The 20,203-nt window shown below is 45.7% G+C and overlaps 1 protein-coding gene across 1 annotated transcript in view; it reads left to right on the forward strand.

The window, feature by feature from the left end:
• Positions 1-5,226: 5,226 nt before the first annotated feature.
• LOC137380356 (uncharacterized) overlaps positions 5,227-20,203 on the forward strand; it is a 39,848-nt gene continuing 24,871 nt past the window's right edge. The window contains exons 1-6 of the mRNA XM_068052283.1: positions 5,227-5,266; positions 6,290-6,368; positions 7,190-7,291; positions 7,445-7,642; positions 11,087-11,170; positions 11,927-12,711. Coding sequence (XP_067908384.1) covers positions 5,227-5,266; positions 6,290-6,368; positions 7,190-7,291; positions 7,445-7,642; positions 11,087-11,170; positions 11,927-12,711 — 1,288 coding nt within the window. The remainder of the gene's footprint in view (positions 5,267-6,289; positions 6,369-7,189; positions 7,292-7,444; positions 7,643-11,086; positions 11,171-11,926; positions 12,712-20,203) is intronic.

Consider the following 20,203-nt stretch of genomic DNA (forward strand, 5'->3'; position numbering starts at 1 on the left):
ATGTTTCGACCTGTGGAGATATCTAAAACTAGTAGCCACAAATATAAGATAGTTACTGATAAATCCAATAAGGAATTCTACTCCAAGTGATGAGAATATGGAACTCACTACCACATCGAGTAGTTGAGACGAATCGCATAGATGCATTTATGGGGGAGCTACACAAACACATGTGGGAGAAAGGAATAGAAGGATATGCAGATACGGTGAGATGAAGTCGAGTGGGAGGAGGCTCATGTTCAACATAAACACCAACATAGACCAATTGGGCTGAGTGGCCTGTTTCTGTGCTGCACCTTCTATGCGATTCTATCTAATTTAAGATACTGATTGAGAGATGTAGATAGTACAAGAACAAAAGTAAAAGATTGGAAAAAAGTCACCTGTGAGGGAATGAGGATGGAAATAAGGAAGGTAAACTGGAGAAAATTATTGACAGACAAAGAAGCAGAACAATATTTAAAGGGTGGAGGGGGTGATCTGGAGAATACCGGAGAAATGTATTCTACCAAAAAATAAGAACAAATCAACCAAGAATCAGATGCCAGAGGTAAATAAAGAATAAAACTGACTCTAAAGGAAAGGGTGTACACAAAGGATATAAATAATAAAGAGGATTATAAAAGGAAACATGATAAGAACATAAGAATTAGGAGCAGGAGTTGGCCATTCAGCCCCTTGAGCCGGCTCTACCATTCAGTAAGATCATGACTGATCTGATTGTGGCCTCAACTCCACTTTCCTGCCCGTCCCCCCATAACCCTTGACTCCCTTGTAGATCAAATATCTGTCTAACGCAGCCTGGAATACATTCAATGACTGAGCCGCCACTGCTCTTTGGGGTGGAGAATACCAAAGATTAACGACCCTCTGAGAGAAGAAATTTCTCCTCATCTCTGTCTTAAATGGGAGATCCCTTAACCTCATGAATGAGATAAAAAAGACAATTAAGAAGACAAGGAGGAACTATGAAAGAATATAGAAGTAGTAAAGTAATCTATAGGCACATGGTAACTAAAGGAGAATTGACAGGGATAGGTCCACTATGGAATGAGCAAGATAAACCCACAGGAAATGGAATTAAAATGGCAGCAATATTGAATAGATACTTTACGTCAAATTCCACTTAAAAGGAGAACAAACAGGAAATGCCAACAGTGGAAGAAAAGGAAGCTTACAACAGTTAAGATAGAAAGAAAGGAGATACCAGACAAACTAATCAAACTTAAGGAGGATGGATTACACCTGTGGATACTTAAAAGAAGCTAGACAGAAGCACTAGTATTCATATATCAAAATTCAATAGAAAAAGGAATAGAACCAGAGGACTGGTGATTTTTAAAAATTCATTCGTGGGATGTGGGCATCACTGGCTAGGCCAGAATTTATTGCCCATCCCTAATTGCCCTTGAGAAGGTGGTGGTGAACTGCCTTCTTGAACCACTGCAGTCCATGTGGTGTACGTACACCCACAGTGCTGTTAGGAAGGGGGTTCCAGGATTTTGAGCCAGCAACAGTCAAGGAACGGTGATATAGTTCCAAGTCAGGATGGTGTGTGGCTTGGAGGGGAATTTGCAGGTGGTGGTGTTCCCATGCATCTGCTGCCCTTATCCTTCTAGGTGGTCAAGGTCATGGGTTTGGAAGGTGCTGTCGAAGGAGCCTTGGTGAGTTGTTGCATCTTGTAGATGGTACACATTGCTGCCAATGTGCATCTGGTGGAGGGAGTGAATGTTGATGGATGGTGGTGGATGGGGTGCCAATCAAGTGAATTGTTTTGCCCTGAATCGTGTTGAACTTCTTCAGTGTTTTTGGAGCTGCACTCAACCAGGCTAGTGACGAGATTTCATCACACTCTTGACTTGCACCTTACAGCTGGTGGAAAGGTTTTTAGCAGAGTTACTCGCTGCAGAATTCCCAGCCTCTGTCCTGCTCTTGTGGCCACAGCATTTATGTGGCTGGTACAGTTAAGTTTCTGATCAATCATAACCCTCAAGATAGTGATGGTGAGGGATTTGACGATTGGAATATTGTTGAATGTCAAGTGTGGTTAGAGTCTCTTTTGTTTGAGCTGATCGTTACCTGACACTTGTGTGGCATGCATGTTATAGACCTGGGGGTGATAGTCCAAAGAATGGAGTTCAAATCCCATCACAGCAGTTTGTGAATCTGAATTCAGTTAATTAAATAAATCTGGAATAAAAAGCTTGTATTGGGATCAATTAACCATCACTGGGCTAAATGTGGATAAATTAAAGCAAGCTAGCACAGATTTGTTAAAGGCAAATCACGTTGAACTAACTTGATTAAGTGTTTTGATGAGGTAACATGTTTGATGAGAGTAATGTGGTTGATGTGGTGTACATGGACTTCCAAAAGGCATTTGATAAAGTGCCACATAACAGACTTGTCAGCAAAGTTGAAGCCCATGGAATAAAAGGAACAGTAGCAACATGAATATGAAGTTGGCTGAGTGACAGGAAACAGAGAGTAATGGTGAATGGTTGTTATTCAGACAGGAGTAAGGTATATAGTGGGGTTCCCTAGGGATCGGTATTAGGACCACTGCTTTTCTTGATCTATATTAATGATCTAGACTTGGGCGTGCAGGGCACAATTTCAAAATTTGCAGATGACACAAAACTTGGTAGTACTTGGTGAATTGTGAGCAGGATAGAGATAGACTTCAGGAGGACAGACAGGCTGGTGGAATGGGTGGACATGTGGCAGATGAAATTTAATGCGTAGAAGTGCGAAGTGATACATTTTGGTAGGAAGATCGGGGAGAGGCAAGATAAAATAAAGGATACAATTCTAAAGGGGGTGCAGGAGCAGAGGGACCTAGGGGTATATGTGCACAAATTGTTGAAGGTCGCAGGGCAGGTTGAGAAAGTGGATAATAAGGCATACGGGATCCTGGGCTTTATAAATAGAGATGTAGAGTTAAAAAAAAGGAAGTTATGGTGAACCTTTATAAAACACTGGTTTGGCCTCAACTGGAGTATTGTGTTCAATTCTGGAAGGATGTGAAGGTATTAGAGAGGATGCAGAAAAGATATACGAGAATGGTTCCAGGGATGAGGGACTTCAGTAACGTGGATAGATTAGAGAAGCTGGGGCTGTTCTCCTTAGAAGAGAAGGTTGAGAGGAGATTTGATAGAGGTGTTCAAAATCATGAATGGTCTGGACAGAGTAGATAGAGAGAAACTGTTCCCATTGGCTGAAGGATCGAGGGCCAGATGACGCCAATTTAAGGTGAATGCTAAAAGAACCAAAGGTGACATGAGAAAAAACTTTTTTACGCAGTGAATGTTTAGGATCTGGAATGCACTGCCTGAGAGTGTGGTGTAGTCAGGTTCAATTGAGGCTTTCAGAACGGAATTGGATAATTATCTGACGAGAATAAATTTGCTGGGTTGTGGGGAAAAGGCAGGGGAGTGGGACCAACTGAGTTTGAGTTGCTCTTGCAGAGAGCTGGCATGGACACAACGGGCCAAATGACCTACTTCTGTGTTGTAATCATTCTATGATTTATCATTAATGGTGAGCAGGAAGCTATCAGATTGTGGTACAAATCCAGCTGGGTTCAGTGGTCTTCAAGGGAGCGAAAACCTACTGTCCTTACCTGGTATAGGTCTATATGTAACTCCAGTGGCAATGTGAAAGTAAGAAACTAAGTGGCATAGAGGAGTAAAGGGATTTGGGAATACAGATATATAAATCACTAAAAGTAGCGGCACAAGTTGACAAGGAATGCAAACATTCCTTTCAATTCATGACTTACAGGAACTATTTGATTCTAGGTAAATAAAACTCAAAAGAAGGAAGGTAATGTTAAACTTATATACAACCTTGATTAGCCAACACTAGGAGGACTGTGAGTAGTTCTGATCTCCACCCTACAAGAAGGACATTGAACACTGGAGAAAGTGCAGAGAAGATTTCCATAGATATTGCCAGAATTGAGAGGGTGCAACTGTCAGGAAAGATTGGGCAGGATGGGGTTCTTTACTCTGGAACAGAGAAGACTAAGAGGTGAATATTGTTGAGGACAGTAGACACTGTGTTTTATAGGGGACAATAGGTGATGAGGGTACCATAGGGAACAGTAGACCCTGTAAATATTGTTGAGGGCAGAAAGCCCTGTATGTTGGGTGCAGCTTTCAATTAATTATCCGCACAGCAATATGCGCAGTTTCTTTGAATGGATTGTTTAAGCAAAACAGTGTGTACATTCTATCTGTACATATATGCACAGAAAGGATATGATGTTTTATCTTGCTAGGGAAGGATGAAAGCAGTAATGCATCATCAACATCCTCCTCAGAAAATCAAAGTGAACAGCCTGTCCGATCCTCATGGATGGTGAAATTTCCTCAGAGAACTACTCCACAATTATTGTCAGCTGTTGGGTACGTTTCTCTGTAAATCACACTGGATGTTAATACTGTAAATTTACTGGATAATGCTTTGTGCACAATGCTGGCAAAATCTCATTTTATGATTGCTGCTGAGCATGTATGAGTGTGTTGGAACATGGTTGTTTATGTTGGAATGTTCATTGTTCTTTCTGTTTCTTTTCCCAGAGTTTTTCTCCCTCCTCTTCCAAGTTGCTGATTTTCTCAACATTGGCTCAGTGGATAGCAATCACTCCACTGACTCAGAAGGTCGTGGGTTCAAGTCCTACTCCAGAGAGTTGAGCACATAATCCCAGGCTGACACTCCCAGTGCAGTACTGAGGGAGTGCTGCATTGTTGTAAGGTGCCATCTTTCGAGATGAGATGTTGAACTGAGGCTCCATCTGCCCTCTCAAGTTGATGTAAACGATCACACAGCCTCTATTTTGAAGAGTTTCCCCGGTGTCCTGGCCAATAGTTACCCCTCAACCAACATGACTCAACTGATTATCTTGCCATTAGCACATTGCTGTTTGTGTGAGCTTGCTGTGTACAAATTGGCTACTGTGTTTCCTACATTGCAAAAGTGACTACACTTCAGAAAGTACTTAATTGACCATAAAGTCGTTTGGGATGTCCTGAGGTCATGAAAGGCGCTATAGAAATGCAAGTTGGTTCTTTCTTTCCTTTGATTACTGCCAGTCACTCACTGATACCTCTCTCAGGTAGATGTTCTTTATTGGAGTCCAGGCTTTTGAGTGATGGCAAGCTATTGTCCATGGGATGAATCAGAGCTGAGTTAGGCCTTAGTTGTCACCTGTATTCAAGCATCATGCACGCTCACTCTTTCCAGCAGATGAGGCTGGATAGTGGTAAGAAGCACAATGCGTGTCTGATTTTCTTATCCCTAGCCCAAATGTGATGAGACTATTTGCAGAGTCAGCTGTTAGCTAGTCTTGTTCATTTGATTAAGGAATGGTTGGGTTCTTCACCTTCTACTCTGCGTGGACTGGGGGAGAATGAGCAGAGAAAGGTGGTGTTCATCAGATCAATCTGGATTGGATTCAAATCTTGTGACCAAAGGCAGAAATAGTGTGTTCTATATCCATATCCCCAGAGTTTATTATTTGTAATTACTAATTATTCAATGAAGGGTTTTGATTCATTTCCCTAAGGATTCATTGACCTTGCATTTTCTGTTTTTAATGCTCCAATTTTATCCCCCCTCCTCTAAAATTTAATCTCCTCCAGGTCAGTGCAGTGGGGTGGGGGGCGGTGCGGGTGGTGGTATGTGCTGTGGAATGAAATAGTTGGATACAGAGGTAAATCTCCATCAACACTATTGTATCAAACACTCCCTGAGCACGGAGTTGGATACAGAGTAAAGCTCCCTCTACACTGTCCCTTCAAACACTCCTAGGTCAGTTACAGCACAGGTTAGATACAGAATAAAACTCCCTCTACACTGTCCCATCAAACAACCCCAGGACAGGTGCAGAGTAGAACTGCCTTTTGTCTGCTCCAACAATATGTCTTACTTCCAAGCTCAGAAGAGTATTCCCTATTGCACCATTGCGATGTTTTCATTTCCTATAAAGGCTGTTTTCCTGAACTAGATTACTAATGTTTGCTGAAGAGTGATAATTTTATGTTTTGGGTCCTGTGGAACACTGTTGAGACTGGCCAAACTCACCTTCCATAGGACTTGGCATAGAGCAGAGAAAGGTGGTGTTCATCAGATCAATCTGGATTGGATTCAAATCTTGTGCCCAAAGGCAGAAATAGTGTGTTTATCCATATCCCCAGAGTTTGTTATTTGTAATTACTAATTATTCAATGAAGGGTTTTGATTCATTTCCCTAATGATTCATTGACCTTGCATTTTCTGTTTTTAGTGCTCCAGTTTTCTCCCCCCTCTAAAAATAATCAATTGATGCGGTGTTCCAGTTCCATGGATATCAGCAGCCTCTTGGAGTGAGTGTTGGCCTGGCTACAGAGGAGCTCACAGCTGTGACAGACCCAGTCCTCACCCAAATCCCACAAATTCACACAGTTCACCAGATTGTGCTGAGGAGCAGGAACCATGGCCGATCTTCTTCTGCCCCTAACATGCAGCCAACTCATTGCACCCCTGGAATTAAACCTGGGATCTTCCTGGTCTGCATTGTTACCAAACAAGATATTTAATCAGCACAGTATTAACTTCTTTGCACATTTGAATCCCAAGACAGTCAGCCTAGAAACAACAACTTGCATTTATATAGCACCTTTAACAGGGTAAAGCTCACTAAATTTGGTACAAAGCCACTTAAGGAGTTATTAGGACAGATGAACAAAAGCTTGGTCAAAGAGACAGGCTTTAAGGAGTCTCTTAATGGAGGAGAGAGAGGGAGAGAGACAGAGTGGTTTCAGGAGGGAATTCCAGAGCTTTAGGGCCCAGGCAGCTGAAGGCATTGCAGCCAGTGATGGGGTGAAGGAAATCGGGGATATGCAACAGGCCAGAATTGGAGGAGCGCAGAAATCTTGGAGGGTTGTTGGGGTGGAGGAGATACAGAGATAGGGAGGGGCGAGATCATGGAGGGATTTGAAAACAAGGATGAGATTGTTAAATTTGAGACATTGCCAGACCAGAAGCCAATGTAGGTCAGTGAACACAGGGGTGATAGGTGAATGGGACCTGGTGTGTGTGTGTGTAGGTGGAATGTTACGGCCCTGCTAGAGCCAAACCTGATATTGCTGCGGTTGAAGTTCCCCACATATCTTTAGTGTACTACAAGGTATATCTGTTATTCCAGATTATCCACTGTTGATAGTGACACGGACACAGATTATTATAAAGACAGTACAGAGTTTGTGGAAGATTCTGTGGATCTGACTGAATGTCTTCTGCCAGACAAGTAGGTATATTAGTCTCAGTAGTTTCTTTTATTATTCAATCATGCAATGTGCGCATCGCTGGCAAGGCCAGCATTTATTGTCCATCCAGGCTGACAGGAACATACAATCTATCTTGGTGAACATGTACAGAAAACACTTAAAATGCTCAGCAGACCAGGCAGCATCTGTGGAGAGAGAAACAGAATTAAAGGCCTGAATTTTATCGTGGAAGTCGGGATATTTAAGGACGGTGGGCAGGCTCCTGATGCTGCTGGCCATATTAGGGGACTGGCAGCTCTGAAGCCTCAGCAGTGCCACCAGGAGAGGTGGTCACTGCTGAGATATGCAGGAGCCCCTGGGAGCTGGGTCAGGTAAGTTTTTAAAAAATACAAAAAAAAATCAGAGGATCAAGTTTTTTTATTCTTTCACAGGATGTGGGCATTGCTGTCTAGGCCAGCATTTGTTGCCATGCCTAATTTCCCTTTGACAACTGAGTGGCTTGCTAGGCCATTTCAGAGGGCATTTAAGAGTCAACCACATTGCTGTGGGTCTGGAGTCACATGTAGGCCAGACCAGGTAAGGACAGCAGATTTCTTTCCCTAAAGGGCATTTGTAAACCAGATGGGTTTTTACGACAATCGATGATAGTTTCATGACACCATTACTGAGACTAGCTTTCCATTACAGATTGTTATTAATTAATTGAATTTATGAATTCGTTGAATTTAAATTACACAAGCTGCCATGGTAGGATTTCAACTCGTGCCTCCAGGGCATTAGTCTGGGCCTCTGGATTACTAGCCCAGTGAGATTAGCACTACGCCACTGTCACTCCGAGTGTCGGAAGGAAAACCTTTCTGGGGAGATCGTTGAGGCTGTGGGGGCTGCCTTCACTGCCTGTGGCACCCTCTTTGGGCATTTGAGCCTGGCGCCCAAGACTGTTGCGGGGAGGCCACCTCCATTTAGCTGGTGGCCTTCCCATGCGGCTGGGGGGGGTGGGGGGGGGGGGGTCATCCCGTGGTTGGTAAAATGTCGACAGAACCATAAAATGTCCCTTAATTGGGCTTAAAATTCTGGTATTTGGCTGCTCGCCTCTTGGAGTGGGCAGCTCTCCGCATCCAGTCCCACTGCTGGTGGCGGGAATTTGATGCAGTCCGCATGATTTTACCAGCTTACAGCCTCCCAGCATGGCTCCCAGGGACTGGTAAAATCCTAACATTTTAGGTCAATGATCATTAATCAGAATTGTTCAGAGCACTGCCCTGAAATGCTAACCCTGTTTTTCCTTGCACAGATGCTGCCTGACCTGCTGAGTATTTCCAGCAATTTCTGTTTATTTTAGATTTATAGAATCCTCAGTATTTTGCTTTTGTTAACATCCAAATTCCTTTTCTAAAGGTGCTTATGCTTTGCTGGGGCACCAATTCACAAACCACAAGGCAACTTACAAGATCAACCCCACCCCGCCCCCCCCACACCACTGCCTCTCCAGATAGCAAGCAGGAGATTTAATAAATCTCTCCCCCTCTCCCCACCCCATAACCTGAGGTTACCTGTGATATTTAGCTGCTAATATGGTTCCAGGTTTAATCTGGTCTTTCCCTTTAAGGCCACTGGTTCAAGTGTTACGTGGGGGCCCCTTGTCGAAAAAAACACAAACTGACATTAGTGAGACACTGATGGAAGGGTATTTCTGGAGATAAATCCCTGGCTCCTGCCCTCATATATAGGCCATGTTATCAAGGTCAGAGAAACTAGCACCTTCATCCGTGACTCTTCTGACGCCCTACATCATTTTGACAATTTCCAGTTTCCTGGTCCCAACCGCCTCCTCTTCACGATAGACGTCCAATCTCTCTACACCTCCACCCCCCACCAGGATGGTTTGAGGACTCTCCGCTTCTTCCTTGAACAGAGGCCCAACCAGTCCCCATCCACCACCACCCTCCTCCGCCTGGCTGAACTTGTTCTCACATTAAACAACTTCTCCTCAACTCCACTCACTTCCTTCAAATAAAAGGTGTTGCTATGGGTACCCGCATGGGTCCTAGTTATGCCTGACTTTTTGTGGGATATGTCGAACATTCCTGGTTCCAGTCCTACTCAGACCCCCTCCCCCAACTCTTTTTCCGGTACATTGATGACCGTATCGGTGCTGTTTTCTGCTCCTGCCCTGAACTGGAAAACTTCATCAACTTTGCTTCCAATTTCCACCCTACTCTCACCTTTACATGGTCCATTTCCGACACTTCCCTTCCCTTCCTCTACTTCTGTGTCTCCATCTCTGGGGATAGGCTGTCTACTAATATTCATTATAAGCCCACCGACTCCCAAGGCTACCTCGACTACACTTCTTCACACCCTGCTTCCTGTAAGGACTCCATTCCATTCTCCCAGTTTCTCCGTCTCCGATGCATCTGCTCTAATGATGCAACCTTCCATGACGGTGCTTCTGATATGTCTTCCTTTTTCCTCAACTGAGGATTCCCCCCCACTATGGTTGACAAGGCCCTCAACCATGTCCGACCCATTTCCCGCACCTCTACCCTCACCCCTTTCCCTTCCTCCCAGAACATGACAGGGTTCCCCTTGTCCTCACTTTCCGCCCCACCAGCTTCCACATCCTCTGCCATTTCCGCCACGTCCAGCGTGATGCCACTACCAAACGCATCTTCCCCTCCCCTCCCCTCTCCTGTCAGCATTCCGAAGGGATCATTCCCTCCGCGACAACCTGGTCCACTCCTCCATTACCCCCAACACCTCGTCCCCTTCCCACGGCACCTTCCCCTGCAATCGCAGGAGATGTAATACCTGCCCTTTTACCTCCTCTCTCCTCACTATCCAAGGCCCCAAACACTCCTTTCAGGTGAAGCAGCGATTTACTTGTACTTCTTTCAATGTAGTATACTGTATTCGCTGCTCGCAATATGGTCTCCTCTACACTGGGGAGACCAGACGCAGATTGGGTGAACCGCTTTGCGGAACACCTCCGCTTAGTCCGAAAGCATGACCCCGAGCTTCCAGTTGCTTGCCATTTCAACACTCCCCCCTGCTCTCATGCTCACATCTCTGTCCTGGGATTGCTGCAGTTTTCCAGTGAACATCAGCGCAAGCTCGAGGAACAGCATCTCATTTACCGATTAGGCACACTACAGCCTGCCGGACTGAACATTGAGTTCAATAATTTCAGAGCATGACGGGCCCCCCTTTTTATTTGTAGTTCTTTTTTCATTTTATTTTATTTCAGTTCGTTTCATCATTTTTTTTTACCATGTGCCTGCCCACTTTTTTTGTTCATGTTTGTGCTTTGGGCCAGGGCTGTTCATTTTTCTATATAATAAAAGCAAAATACCGCAGATGCTGGAAATCTGAAATAAAAACAAGAAATGCTGGAAATACTCAGCAAGTCTGGCAGCATCTGTGGAGAGAGAAACAGAGTTATTCATTTCAGAGCTGTTCATTTTTCTGTCCATTAACACCCTCTCTGCACTAATGCTTTGTCTTTCAGCACACCATTAACATGCCATTTGCCTTTGCTCCATGATCTTCTATTCAGTTATCCTCTGACCCTCTGTCCTATCAACACCTTGCCTTTTGTTATCTCTTGCCCCACCACTGCTTTATTTGCTTAAAACCTATTGCATTTCTAACCTTTGCCAGTTCTGATGAAAGGTCACTGACCTGAAATGTTAACTCTGCTTCTCTCTCCACAGATGCTGCCAGACCTGCTGAGTATTTCCAGCATTTCTTGTTTTTATTATAGCAGAAAAACTGGCTTTCTGTTTTGATAATCATAAACTTTTGACACCTTGAAGCGTGATGAAAAAGATACTACAGACCTGTGCTGGCCTAAAGACTTTGATCTGTAAACTGTCAGATCTCCTGTGGCATTGCTCACAGTAATTCTGAGTTTTTTGTGGAATGTCCTGGAATACAGAATGTCTCACATCACAGCTAAGATGATGCAGTTGCCAAAGATATAAAATCTAATTGCTGTTAATTGAACCCGCTGAGGTTAGCTTTCAGTTGCTGTTGAGAGTTTAAAGTCACAACTCTTGACTTTCATTAAAATGTAAATTGGTAAATTACATAGAATGTACAGCACTGAAACAGGCCCAGTTAGTCTATGCCAGTGTTTAACACATGCCTCCTCCCACTCTTCTTCATCTCACCCTGTCTGCATATCCTTTTATTCCCCTCATGTGTTTATCTAGCTTTCCCTTAAAGGCATCTACACTATTCATTTCAATCACTCCATGTGGTAGTAAAGGGTAAAGTTTCTCCTGAATTGCTTGTTAGATTTATCGGGGACTGTCTTATGTTTTTGTCCCCTAGTACTGGTCTCCCCCACATGTGGAAACATCCCTATATCTAATCTATTAAAGTCTGTCCTAATCACTCAAACTCACTCAAGAGTTACAGACATTCTGGCTCCCGTGTCAGCCTTTGTTTCTGCTTTCTTTTGAAGTATGTCACAGAAATTTGCGTGATACTGGAAGTGTGCTAGACGGGAAAGAAGTCTGATGGGCTTCTCAACTTACAGTTTTTATAACATTAATATAATATGGTGTGACAGTAGATAGACAACCCTCCCTCTTTATACATAATTGGCATGTGAACTACAGACATAAATATAATTTCTGATTTCTGAACAGCTTCATAAATGCGAAGCTAAGGGCCTGCACAATCGAAGAGGAAGTTTTAAACATCATTCACGATGAAGTAGTATCTGGAGAAAAAGAATCTATCCCAGTTTCAGTTGATTCAGCACAAGATAAGAGCATATGTAGCATGAGGACTGGTATTGTCTTTGATACGTGCCTTATGTCCCTGGCCAAAAAAGCATTTTCAAGGTGCGCGCATCTCCACTGCACTGGCAAAATAGATTTGGAATTGCATGTTGTAGCGACAGCAATGAAAGTCGTGAGCCATTGCTGCCATGGACACAAGTCTACCTGGTGGTCTCAGCCATTGCTCAAAGGAGTCCCTGCTGGCAACATTCAGCTGGTGTCAAGCATAGTTTTATCAGGGAATAATTATCGGAAAATTGCGCTGATGTTGAAATTCCTGAACATGCTTCCAGTCGGTCATCAGTCATTCCTCAAGATTCGAAAGTCACACGTTCAGCCGTCAGTGACAAACTATTGGAAAAAGATGCAGGGGGAATATTTTCTGGAGCTCACACATCCCATCGTGGTGTTGGGGGATCGGTGCAACAACAGCCATGTCCGTTCAGAGAAATACCACACCTACACGATGATGGACAATTCCACTCACAGGATCCTTGATGTTCAAGTGATTGATGCCAGAGAAGGAACCAGGAGGCTGAGAAATTTGGAAATCTCTGGGTTCCAACGTGCCTTCCAGTGCTTGATACAGAATGATCTCAATGTTTCCGAGATAGTTACAGATGCAGATCCCCAGCTCTTGTCGATGATGAGTAAGTGTTCGTGACATTGAGAGAGAGTAAAGAAGGGACCATCCGTTCATCTGCCTCAGCTGATTCCCCATCCTTAGTCCACCCAGCCCAACCTCCTCACCAAGGCTACCCCTGAACTCACATCTTTCTCCAGTTTCTCTCCTATCTTCCCTCATGCCCTTTGAGCTTATCTCCTGCTCCCTCAACTCCTTCCTGCTAAATTACTGACCACCCAACATCCTTTCCTGCCCCCCATGCTCGCTGACATTGTGAATGGTTCCCCTTCTTCAGATACTGTCTCGCTTTCTTTCAAATATGTCCTCCTCAAAATACACCTTTGGATGCTCTTTCCTTGCAAATTTCTGCCCCATTTCCAACTTTCCTATCCTCTCCAAAGTCTATGAATGTGTTGTTTCCTCCCAAACCCTGTCCATCTATCGCACAATGCCATGTTTGAATCTCTAATCAGCTTTTTGTCCCTGCCACAAAAATGAAATGGCTTTAACCAAAGTCACAAATCACATCCTCTGTGACTGTAACTGTGTTGCATTATCCCTTCTTGTCCTCCTTGACATCTCTGTAGCCTTTGACACGTTTGACCACACCACACCATCGTTCGGATGAGACATTAACTCCAGGCCCTGCTCTCACAGATGGGTGCAAAAGATCCCATGGCACTATTTCAAAGGAGAGTGGGGAGTTATTCTTCGTTTCCTATTTATCCCTTAATCAGCATCATTGAAAAACAGATTATCTGGTCATTATCACTTTGCTGTTTGTGGGAGCATGCTATATGCTGATTGGTTTCTACATTTCATACATTAGAACAAAACAAAATACTTCATTGGCTGTAAAGGACATCCTGAGGTCATGAAAGGCACTATATAGATATAAGTCTTTCTTTCATCCTCTGCCTTTCCTCTGTTCAGCTCAGTGAGAGTTGCCCTCGCTTGGTTCCACTTATACTTATCCCAATTGTGGCCAGAGAATTTCCAACAGCGGCTCTTCTTCACACTATGCACTATTACCTTTGGTGGCCCCTGAAAATCCATCTTTAGACCCCTCCCCTTCCTGATCTCCATGCTGCTCCTTGGTGACATCATCCGCAGACATGGGATCACCTTCCGAACGTACACTGACAAAATCCAATTCTACCTTCATAGAGTTAAAACGGCACAGAAGGAGGCCATTTGGCCATTGAGTCCATGATGGTTGTCTGTAGAGATCCAATCAGTCCCATTCCCCTGCTCTATCTCTGTGGCCCTGCAAGTTTATTTTCCTGAAGTGCCCATCCAATTTCTTTTTGAAATCATTGACTGTCTCCGCTTCCAGCACCCTTGTGGGCAACGAGTTCCAGCTCATTTCCACTTGCTACATTCCTCTTGCATCTCTTGCCCAAAACCTTAAATCTTTGTCCCCAAGTCCTTGTACCATCAGCTAATGGGAACAGGTTTTCTTTGTCTACCTTATCTAAGCCTGTCATAATCTTGTACAGCTCTATCAAATCTCCCCTCAACTTCCTTTGCTTCAAAGAAAACTCCAGCTCCTCCAACCTAACCTTGTAGCTAAAATCCCTCATCCCTGGAACCATTCTGGTAAATCTCCTCTGCACCTACTCAAGGACCCTCACAGTCTTCCTAAAGTGTGGTGACCTGAACTGGACACAATATTCACCCATTCACTGCCACTGTGGTCAGGCTGCTTGTCTGATATCCAGTCTTGGAGGAGCTGCAATTTTCTCCAATAAAACTACAGCCATTGTCTTTGAACCCCACCCCACCCCCTCCACCACTACAAGCTCTGTTCCCCTCCTCAGCCATTGTTGAAGCAGACTGTTGACAACTTTAGTACCTCTTTGACCCTGAGCTGAGCTTCCGACCCCATATTCTCTCCATCACCTATGACTTCCATCTCAGTAATATCACCCTTCTCCACCCCTTCCTCAACACACATGCCACTGAAATCCTGATCCATGACTTTGTCACCTCGAGCCTTGACTATTCTAATGCTCTCCTGGCAGGCATCCCATTCTCTACCCTCCATTCAAAATGTTGCCCCTGTCCTATCCCATACTCATCATCCCTGTCCTTGCTTTGGCTCCTGGTCCACCAGTGCTTCAATTTTAAAATTCTCATCCTGATGTTTAAATCCCATCTCCCCCATTGCCTTGCCCCTCCCTATCACAGTACCCTCCTCCAATCCTACAACCACATCACAGAACTCTCCGTTCTCCCAACTCTGGTCTCTTGTGCATTCCTCCCACCATTAGTGGCCGTGCCTTCAGCTGATTAGGCCCCATACTCTGGAATTCCTTCCCTAAACCCCTTTCCCCTCTCTGTTGCTTTAAAACTTCCCTTAAAACCAATTTGTCAAACTTTTTGGACACCCCTCTTTATATCTTCTTTGTCTTGGGGTCAATTTTTGTCTTATTAAGTCTCTATGAAGTGTCTGGGAATGTTTTTCTATGTTAAATGTAAGTTGTTGTTGAATTAATACCTAAAAGTAATGGTGTCAGTCATCGCTCACATGGATAGCACCCTCATCTCTGAGTCAGAAGGTTGTGGGTTTAAGTACCACTCCAGAGATTGGAGCACAAAATCTAGACTAATACTTCAGTGCAGAACTGAGGGAATGCTGCACTGTCGGAGATACTGGGCTGGGAGGTGGAAGGGGTCGGAATATTGTGACGGAAGCTTGACGTTCTTATGACCAGGTGAGAAATGTGTCTAGGGGTCTATTACTGTCTTCACCTGGTCTTATTGTAACAGGGTTTAATTTTAAAAACACTGTGTTTTGAGCTCCCCCTTTGTGAATCCTTATTCACAACTTTCCAATTATAAGGCAAAGAAATGAGCACAAACAGGCTTTCTTTGGTTTAAAGAAAGATGAAATTTATTAAACCTTACACACGTGCAAATAGGGACAGAAAAGAGCAGAAGAAAAGATAAGTAGAATAGTTTGAGGCAATATCTTGTTACTGTTTCTCAAGCTCAGTATAGTCCTTGATATGGTCTTCCTTTCCGTTGGGGCCCAGTAGTATTTTAAAACCTTGTTCACGTAGGAAACTTTTCTCTCTTTCAATTTCATGTGTTTTCACAAGATTCAGTTCTGTGGAAAAGAGATGGAAGCAGGCAGGAGAGAGGTCTTCTTGCTTCAGTTCCAGGAGAGATCTTTACTCCATGAGCACATGGCTTTGTCTCTAATCTTTTGGTTGGAAGTTCAAATTCAAAAAAACTCCAGCCAGCTAGTCATGTGACTAAAACTGGTTTGACCACTTCTTCTGTGTATTGGGGATGACTGGGTCCCTTTTGTTCCAACACTGCTAGTTACTACACAAAAATGTCTTTCCAGTCAGGGGGTTACAATTTTAAGTTTTAATGTTCATATGGTGAAATAATGGGTGCCTCAGTCTTGGTAGCTAGGGGTTTGCCTGACACCGTCTTTACGTCACATACGAATATTCTGAAGGATGGTCGCCATGTCAGGAGGACCTCGCTCTCACACATGGCAAGAACAGAACTAAACCTGTCAAACAGGAAACTAACTGAAATTTTACAGGGGGTTTCCAGATTTTTTAAACAGTGCACGGGAACCATGGCCCTTCAGAGCCTTTTCAGGTATAATGATGCAGCAAAATAGCAGGCGGTCAGCGCTAGCTCCAGACAGCAGCCATTGTGAAAGCCAGCATGACTTGGCAAGTAGGGTGGAACAGCGCGTAATTGGCAGTGTCAAGTCAGGACTGGGCAAAAATATGGCCAGCACTGTGGGGGCATAACGCCTGAGTGTCATATCGGAGCTCGCACTTGTGTGAATTAAGCGGCAGGTGAGGTAAGGGGCCCTGAAAACTGAGTGCAGCTGCCTGCCTTAGGCCTCATTCACTCAGGCTTCGAGGAGCACCAGAAAGGGAGAGAGCTGCAGCCACAGGCAGCGGGACAGCATCAACCTGAGGGCCAACAGGAGCGCCAGCATTGAGGTGGGGACGCAAGAGGAGGGCGCAGAGGGGCACGCAACCAGCCTCCTGTGTGCAGAAGAGGTGACCCTCTTGAGAGGGTCAACCATCCAAAGTTCAGCTACCTTCAAATGCTGGAGCAGCAGCATCACTGAAGACTGCACCTCTCCAGGGAGGCCATCACAGATCTGTGTGCCATGCTGGAGGACAAGCTAAGCCCCAGGGGAAGTGGTGGCCACCCAATGTCAGTGTCACTGAAGGTCACTGTGGAGCTGAATTTCTATAACTCAGGATCATTCCAGGGATCCTCTGGAAATATGTGTAAGATCTCCCAATCTGCGGCTCATCGTTGCATCAAGATGGTCACCAACGCCATCTTCAAGAGGGCTAGCCAGTACGTGCGCTTTTGTACCGATCCCAGAAGTCAAGCTGAGAGAGCCATAGGTTTCAGGGCCACCACTGGGATCCTCCAGGTACAGGGTCAGGATCAACTGCATGCATGTGGCCATCAAGGCTCTCGCGGGCCTGGCAGCGACCTTCATCAATAGGTCTTCCACTTGCTCAATGTCCAACTGGTCTGTGGCCACCACAGATGGATCCTTCAAGCGTGTGCATGGTCCCCGGGAAGCAACCATGACGCCTACATACTAGGGTAGTCCCAGGTGCCATAGCTTTTCCGAAACCCTGCGCCCCCCCCCCCCCCCACCCCTGCATCTTCAAGGTTGGATACTAGGTGACAAAGATTACCCACTGAAGACGTGGCTACTGACGCCTATAAGCAACCTGAGCAGTGTTGCAGAGGAGAGGTACAACACTGCATGGGGCAACTCAAGCGACCATCGAGCAGGCCATCGCCCTTCTGAAGGCATGGTTCTGGCATCTTGATTGATCTGGTGTCGCCCTTCGCGTATCATGGTGGTCTGCTATGCTCTTGACAACCTGGGACTACAGAAGGGAGAGGTTTTGAACAATGAGGATATCATGGAGCACAATGTCTCCTCCGACGATGAGGATGTGGAGGAAGATGCTGACCAGGTGCTGCATGATGAAGAACCTGAAGGACCACAGGAAAGGCACAATGAGATACGTACAAAGGAGGCTCCTTTTAAATGATCCTTAGTGACCGATGCAAGCAATTAAATAAAGTTTCACCTTTCTGCAGCCCTGTTGCCACCTCCTTCATTGACGTTGTCATTTACCTGCACCCAGTAAAACATTAGACTGCGGCATGGGGAATGCACTGACCTCACATGGTGTGGTCCCTCCCATCACATGCCTTGATGGAGTGAGGGTATTCTTGAATTCCCAGTGGTCCACAAGAAATGGAAGGATAACTGTTGCCTTGCCACGCCACACATTTATTGGAGAGAAAAATAAATGCGAGCGTCACACTTTATCAAACTATTAATCTGTGAACCCCGAATGCAGCTAGATGCTCTTCTTGAATCTTATGTGTGATTCTATGTTGTGCTACCCCTGCGTTGTCAGCTGAGGTGGAGGCAGGCTACTGACCTTGCTGCCCCATGGCTTTGGATGACCTTGGCGGTCATCTCTGGCTGCCTGAGGTCTGGAGGGCCCCGGCATATTGAGGGCTTCCTGCACAAGTGCAGGACCCTCCTCTGTCATCATGGATTGTGTTATTAAAAGAGGGGCTGAGGAGCCACTGTCCAGACCAGGTGCACCCTGAGAGGAGCCCCAGATGCATCAGGCAGCAGCGCCTCCTCCCTTTCAAGGCACGCTTCTACCTCCCTGCTAACCTGAGGAGTCCAAGGACTGGGTGGTGAGTACAGGCGCCTCACAGCCCTCTCGCCCAGCCACTGCTGCACAAAGCTCATGGACGCGGTGATGGCATGCAAGTCTGCGTACATCTCCAGCATCCAGAGTGGTCTGCTGGAAATGGTTTTCCATGAGGGTTGCCAATCTCTCGATGGACGAAGCCAAGTGCAGGCACAGAAGGGACATGGTGACACTCTTGGCCTGGATGGACTCCTCCATCGACTGAGCCAGGAAGCTCCACCAGATATACCTGCACCTGACCCTGTAGCTCCAGCATCTGCTGTCTAGGTAACGATTCCAGAGGTATGTCATCATCCTGAGGCTCAGCATTGTCCTGATCTCCCACAGTCCTCCAAATGTCAGTGGCCTCAGTTGTCACAGCCTACATCAGCGCATCTGTGCTGTGCTCACTGGGCTGTGACCCAGATCTACTCAGGAACGGATACCCACCAACGTGAGAGTATCTGTGCTGGTGAAGGGTTCGGGGGAATGAAATGATGGTACACCCTCTGAGGTTCCCTCCTCCTCCTCAGAGGTGGATGGCTGTCCCCTGGTCACTGGAGCTGTCTGGTCTTGTGTCTGATCTGCATGAGAGAGAAGATTATTTAAAGGGTAATGCGCATTCCATCATGTCCTTCAGACTACTGTTAGTGTGGAGCTCCATGCGACCAGTGGTGGACACATGGACACAATGCCTCCTATTTGCCAGAGGATTTCTTGTGCCCATCCGTTAGGTCACTCACTGTCTCGTGTCTCCACTCCTGTCTCACCACCTGCAATGGAAGGCCCCCATACTGGCATCTGAATTTGAGAGCCTCCTCCTCGATTGGGGTCAGGATGGCGAGGAACAGGACCCCGCTGCCGGTCTTGATCTGTTTTTTAGCATTTTGTACAGTCTTCTCCTGTAAGCACCAAAATGACCATTGTTAGGTGCCCAACAAAGTCATAAGCAACATCAACACTGGTGGCAGCTTGACTGTCCATGACGGAGCCACACGAATGCCTCCTACATGTGGCCACTCAGAAGCGGCATTGCTGGAGTCAATTTTGATGGACTGGCACCATTCATCAAAATGCAGCAATGCCTCTGACAGACAATGCTGCTGCCTGGGCCCATTGCCACTAACTGTGTTGGCATTCTTTTCTACAAGTCTCACCCTCACATGTAGCCGGATGTAAACCCCTAAGGAGAGCAATGCATGGTGCACTCAACTTGGCGGATTGCACAAGGTCATTAACCCGCTTGCGGCACTGCAGCCAGGTTCTATGGATGACCCCACGGCTACTGACCTCCTCTGAATCTCCGTCCAGGCTTGCTTGGTCAGGTGGGCAGGTCTCCTCTTCGGAGCCTGGAGGGAAACCTGCAGGGAGGCATTGCTGAAATGTGGGCCACCTGAGATCTTCCTTCTGCCAGTCCTTCACAAGCCTTCTTCCTCAGGCCTTCAGTTGGTGCAGTCCTTTTGGGAGGATCAATTTCAGTGAGTGCTGGCAGTCCTTTAAATATGGAACCAGCATTTCCAGCAGTCTGACCTCACACCACTTCTGCCACCTGGCTAGATGCCTCCTCCACCTGCCAGCGGTTAATTGGCTGGCCGCCACAGAATTCCTTTCTCTCTGACATCTTGCTGCCCAAGTGACAATGGCTCCTGCCTTTGGTCCCAACTGCAGGACCTTGAGCCTTTCCACAAAATCCAACCTGCCGTCTTTTGGATGAGCTGTTAAACTGAGGCCATGTCTGCCCCCTCAGGTGGGCATAAAGAAATCCCATGACTGCTATTTCAAAGAAGA

The sequence above is a fragment of the Heterodontus francisci genome, chromosome 19, assembly GCF_036365525.1.
Source record: "Heterodontus francisci isolate sHetFra1 chromosome 19, sHetFra1.hap1, whole genome shotgun sequence".
Lineage (NCBI taxonomy): Eukaryota > Metazoa > Chordata > Chondrichthyes > Heterodontiformes > Heterodontidae > Heterodontus > Heterodontus francisci.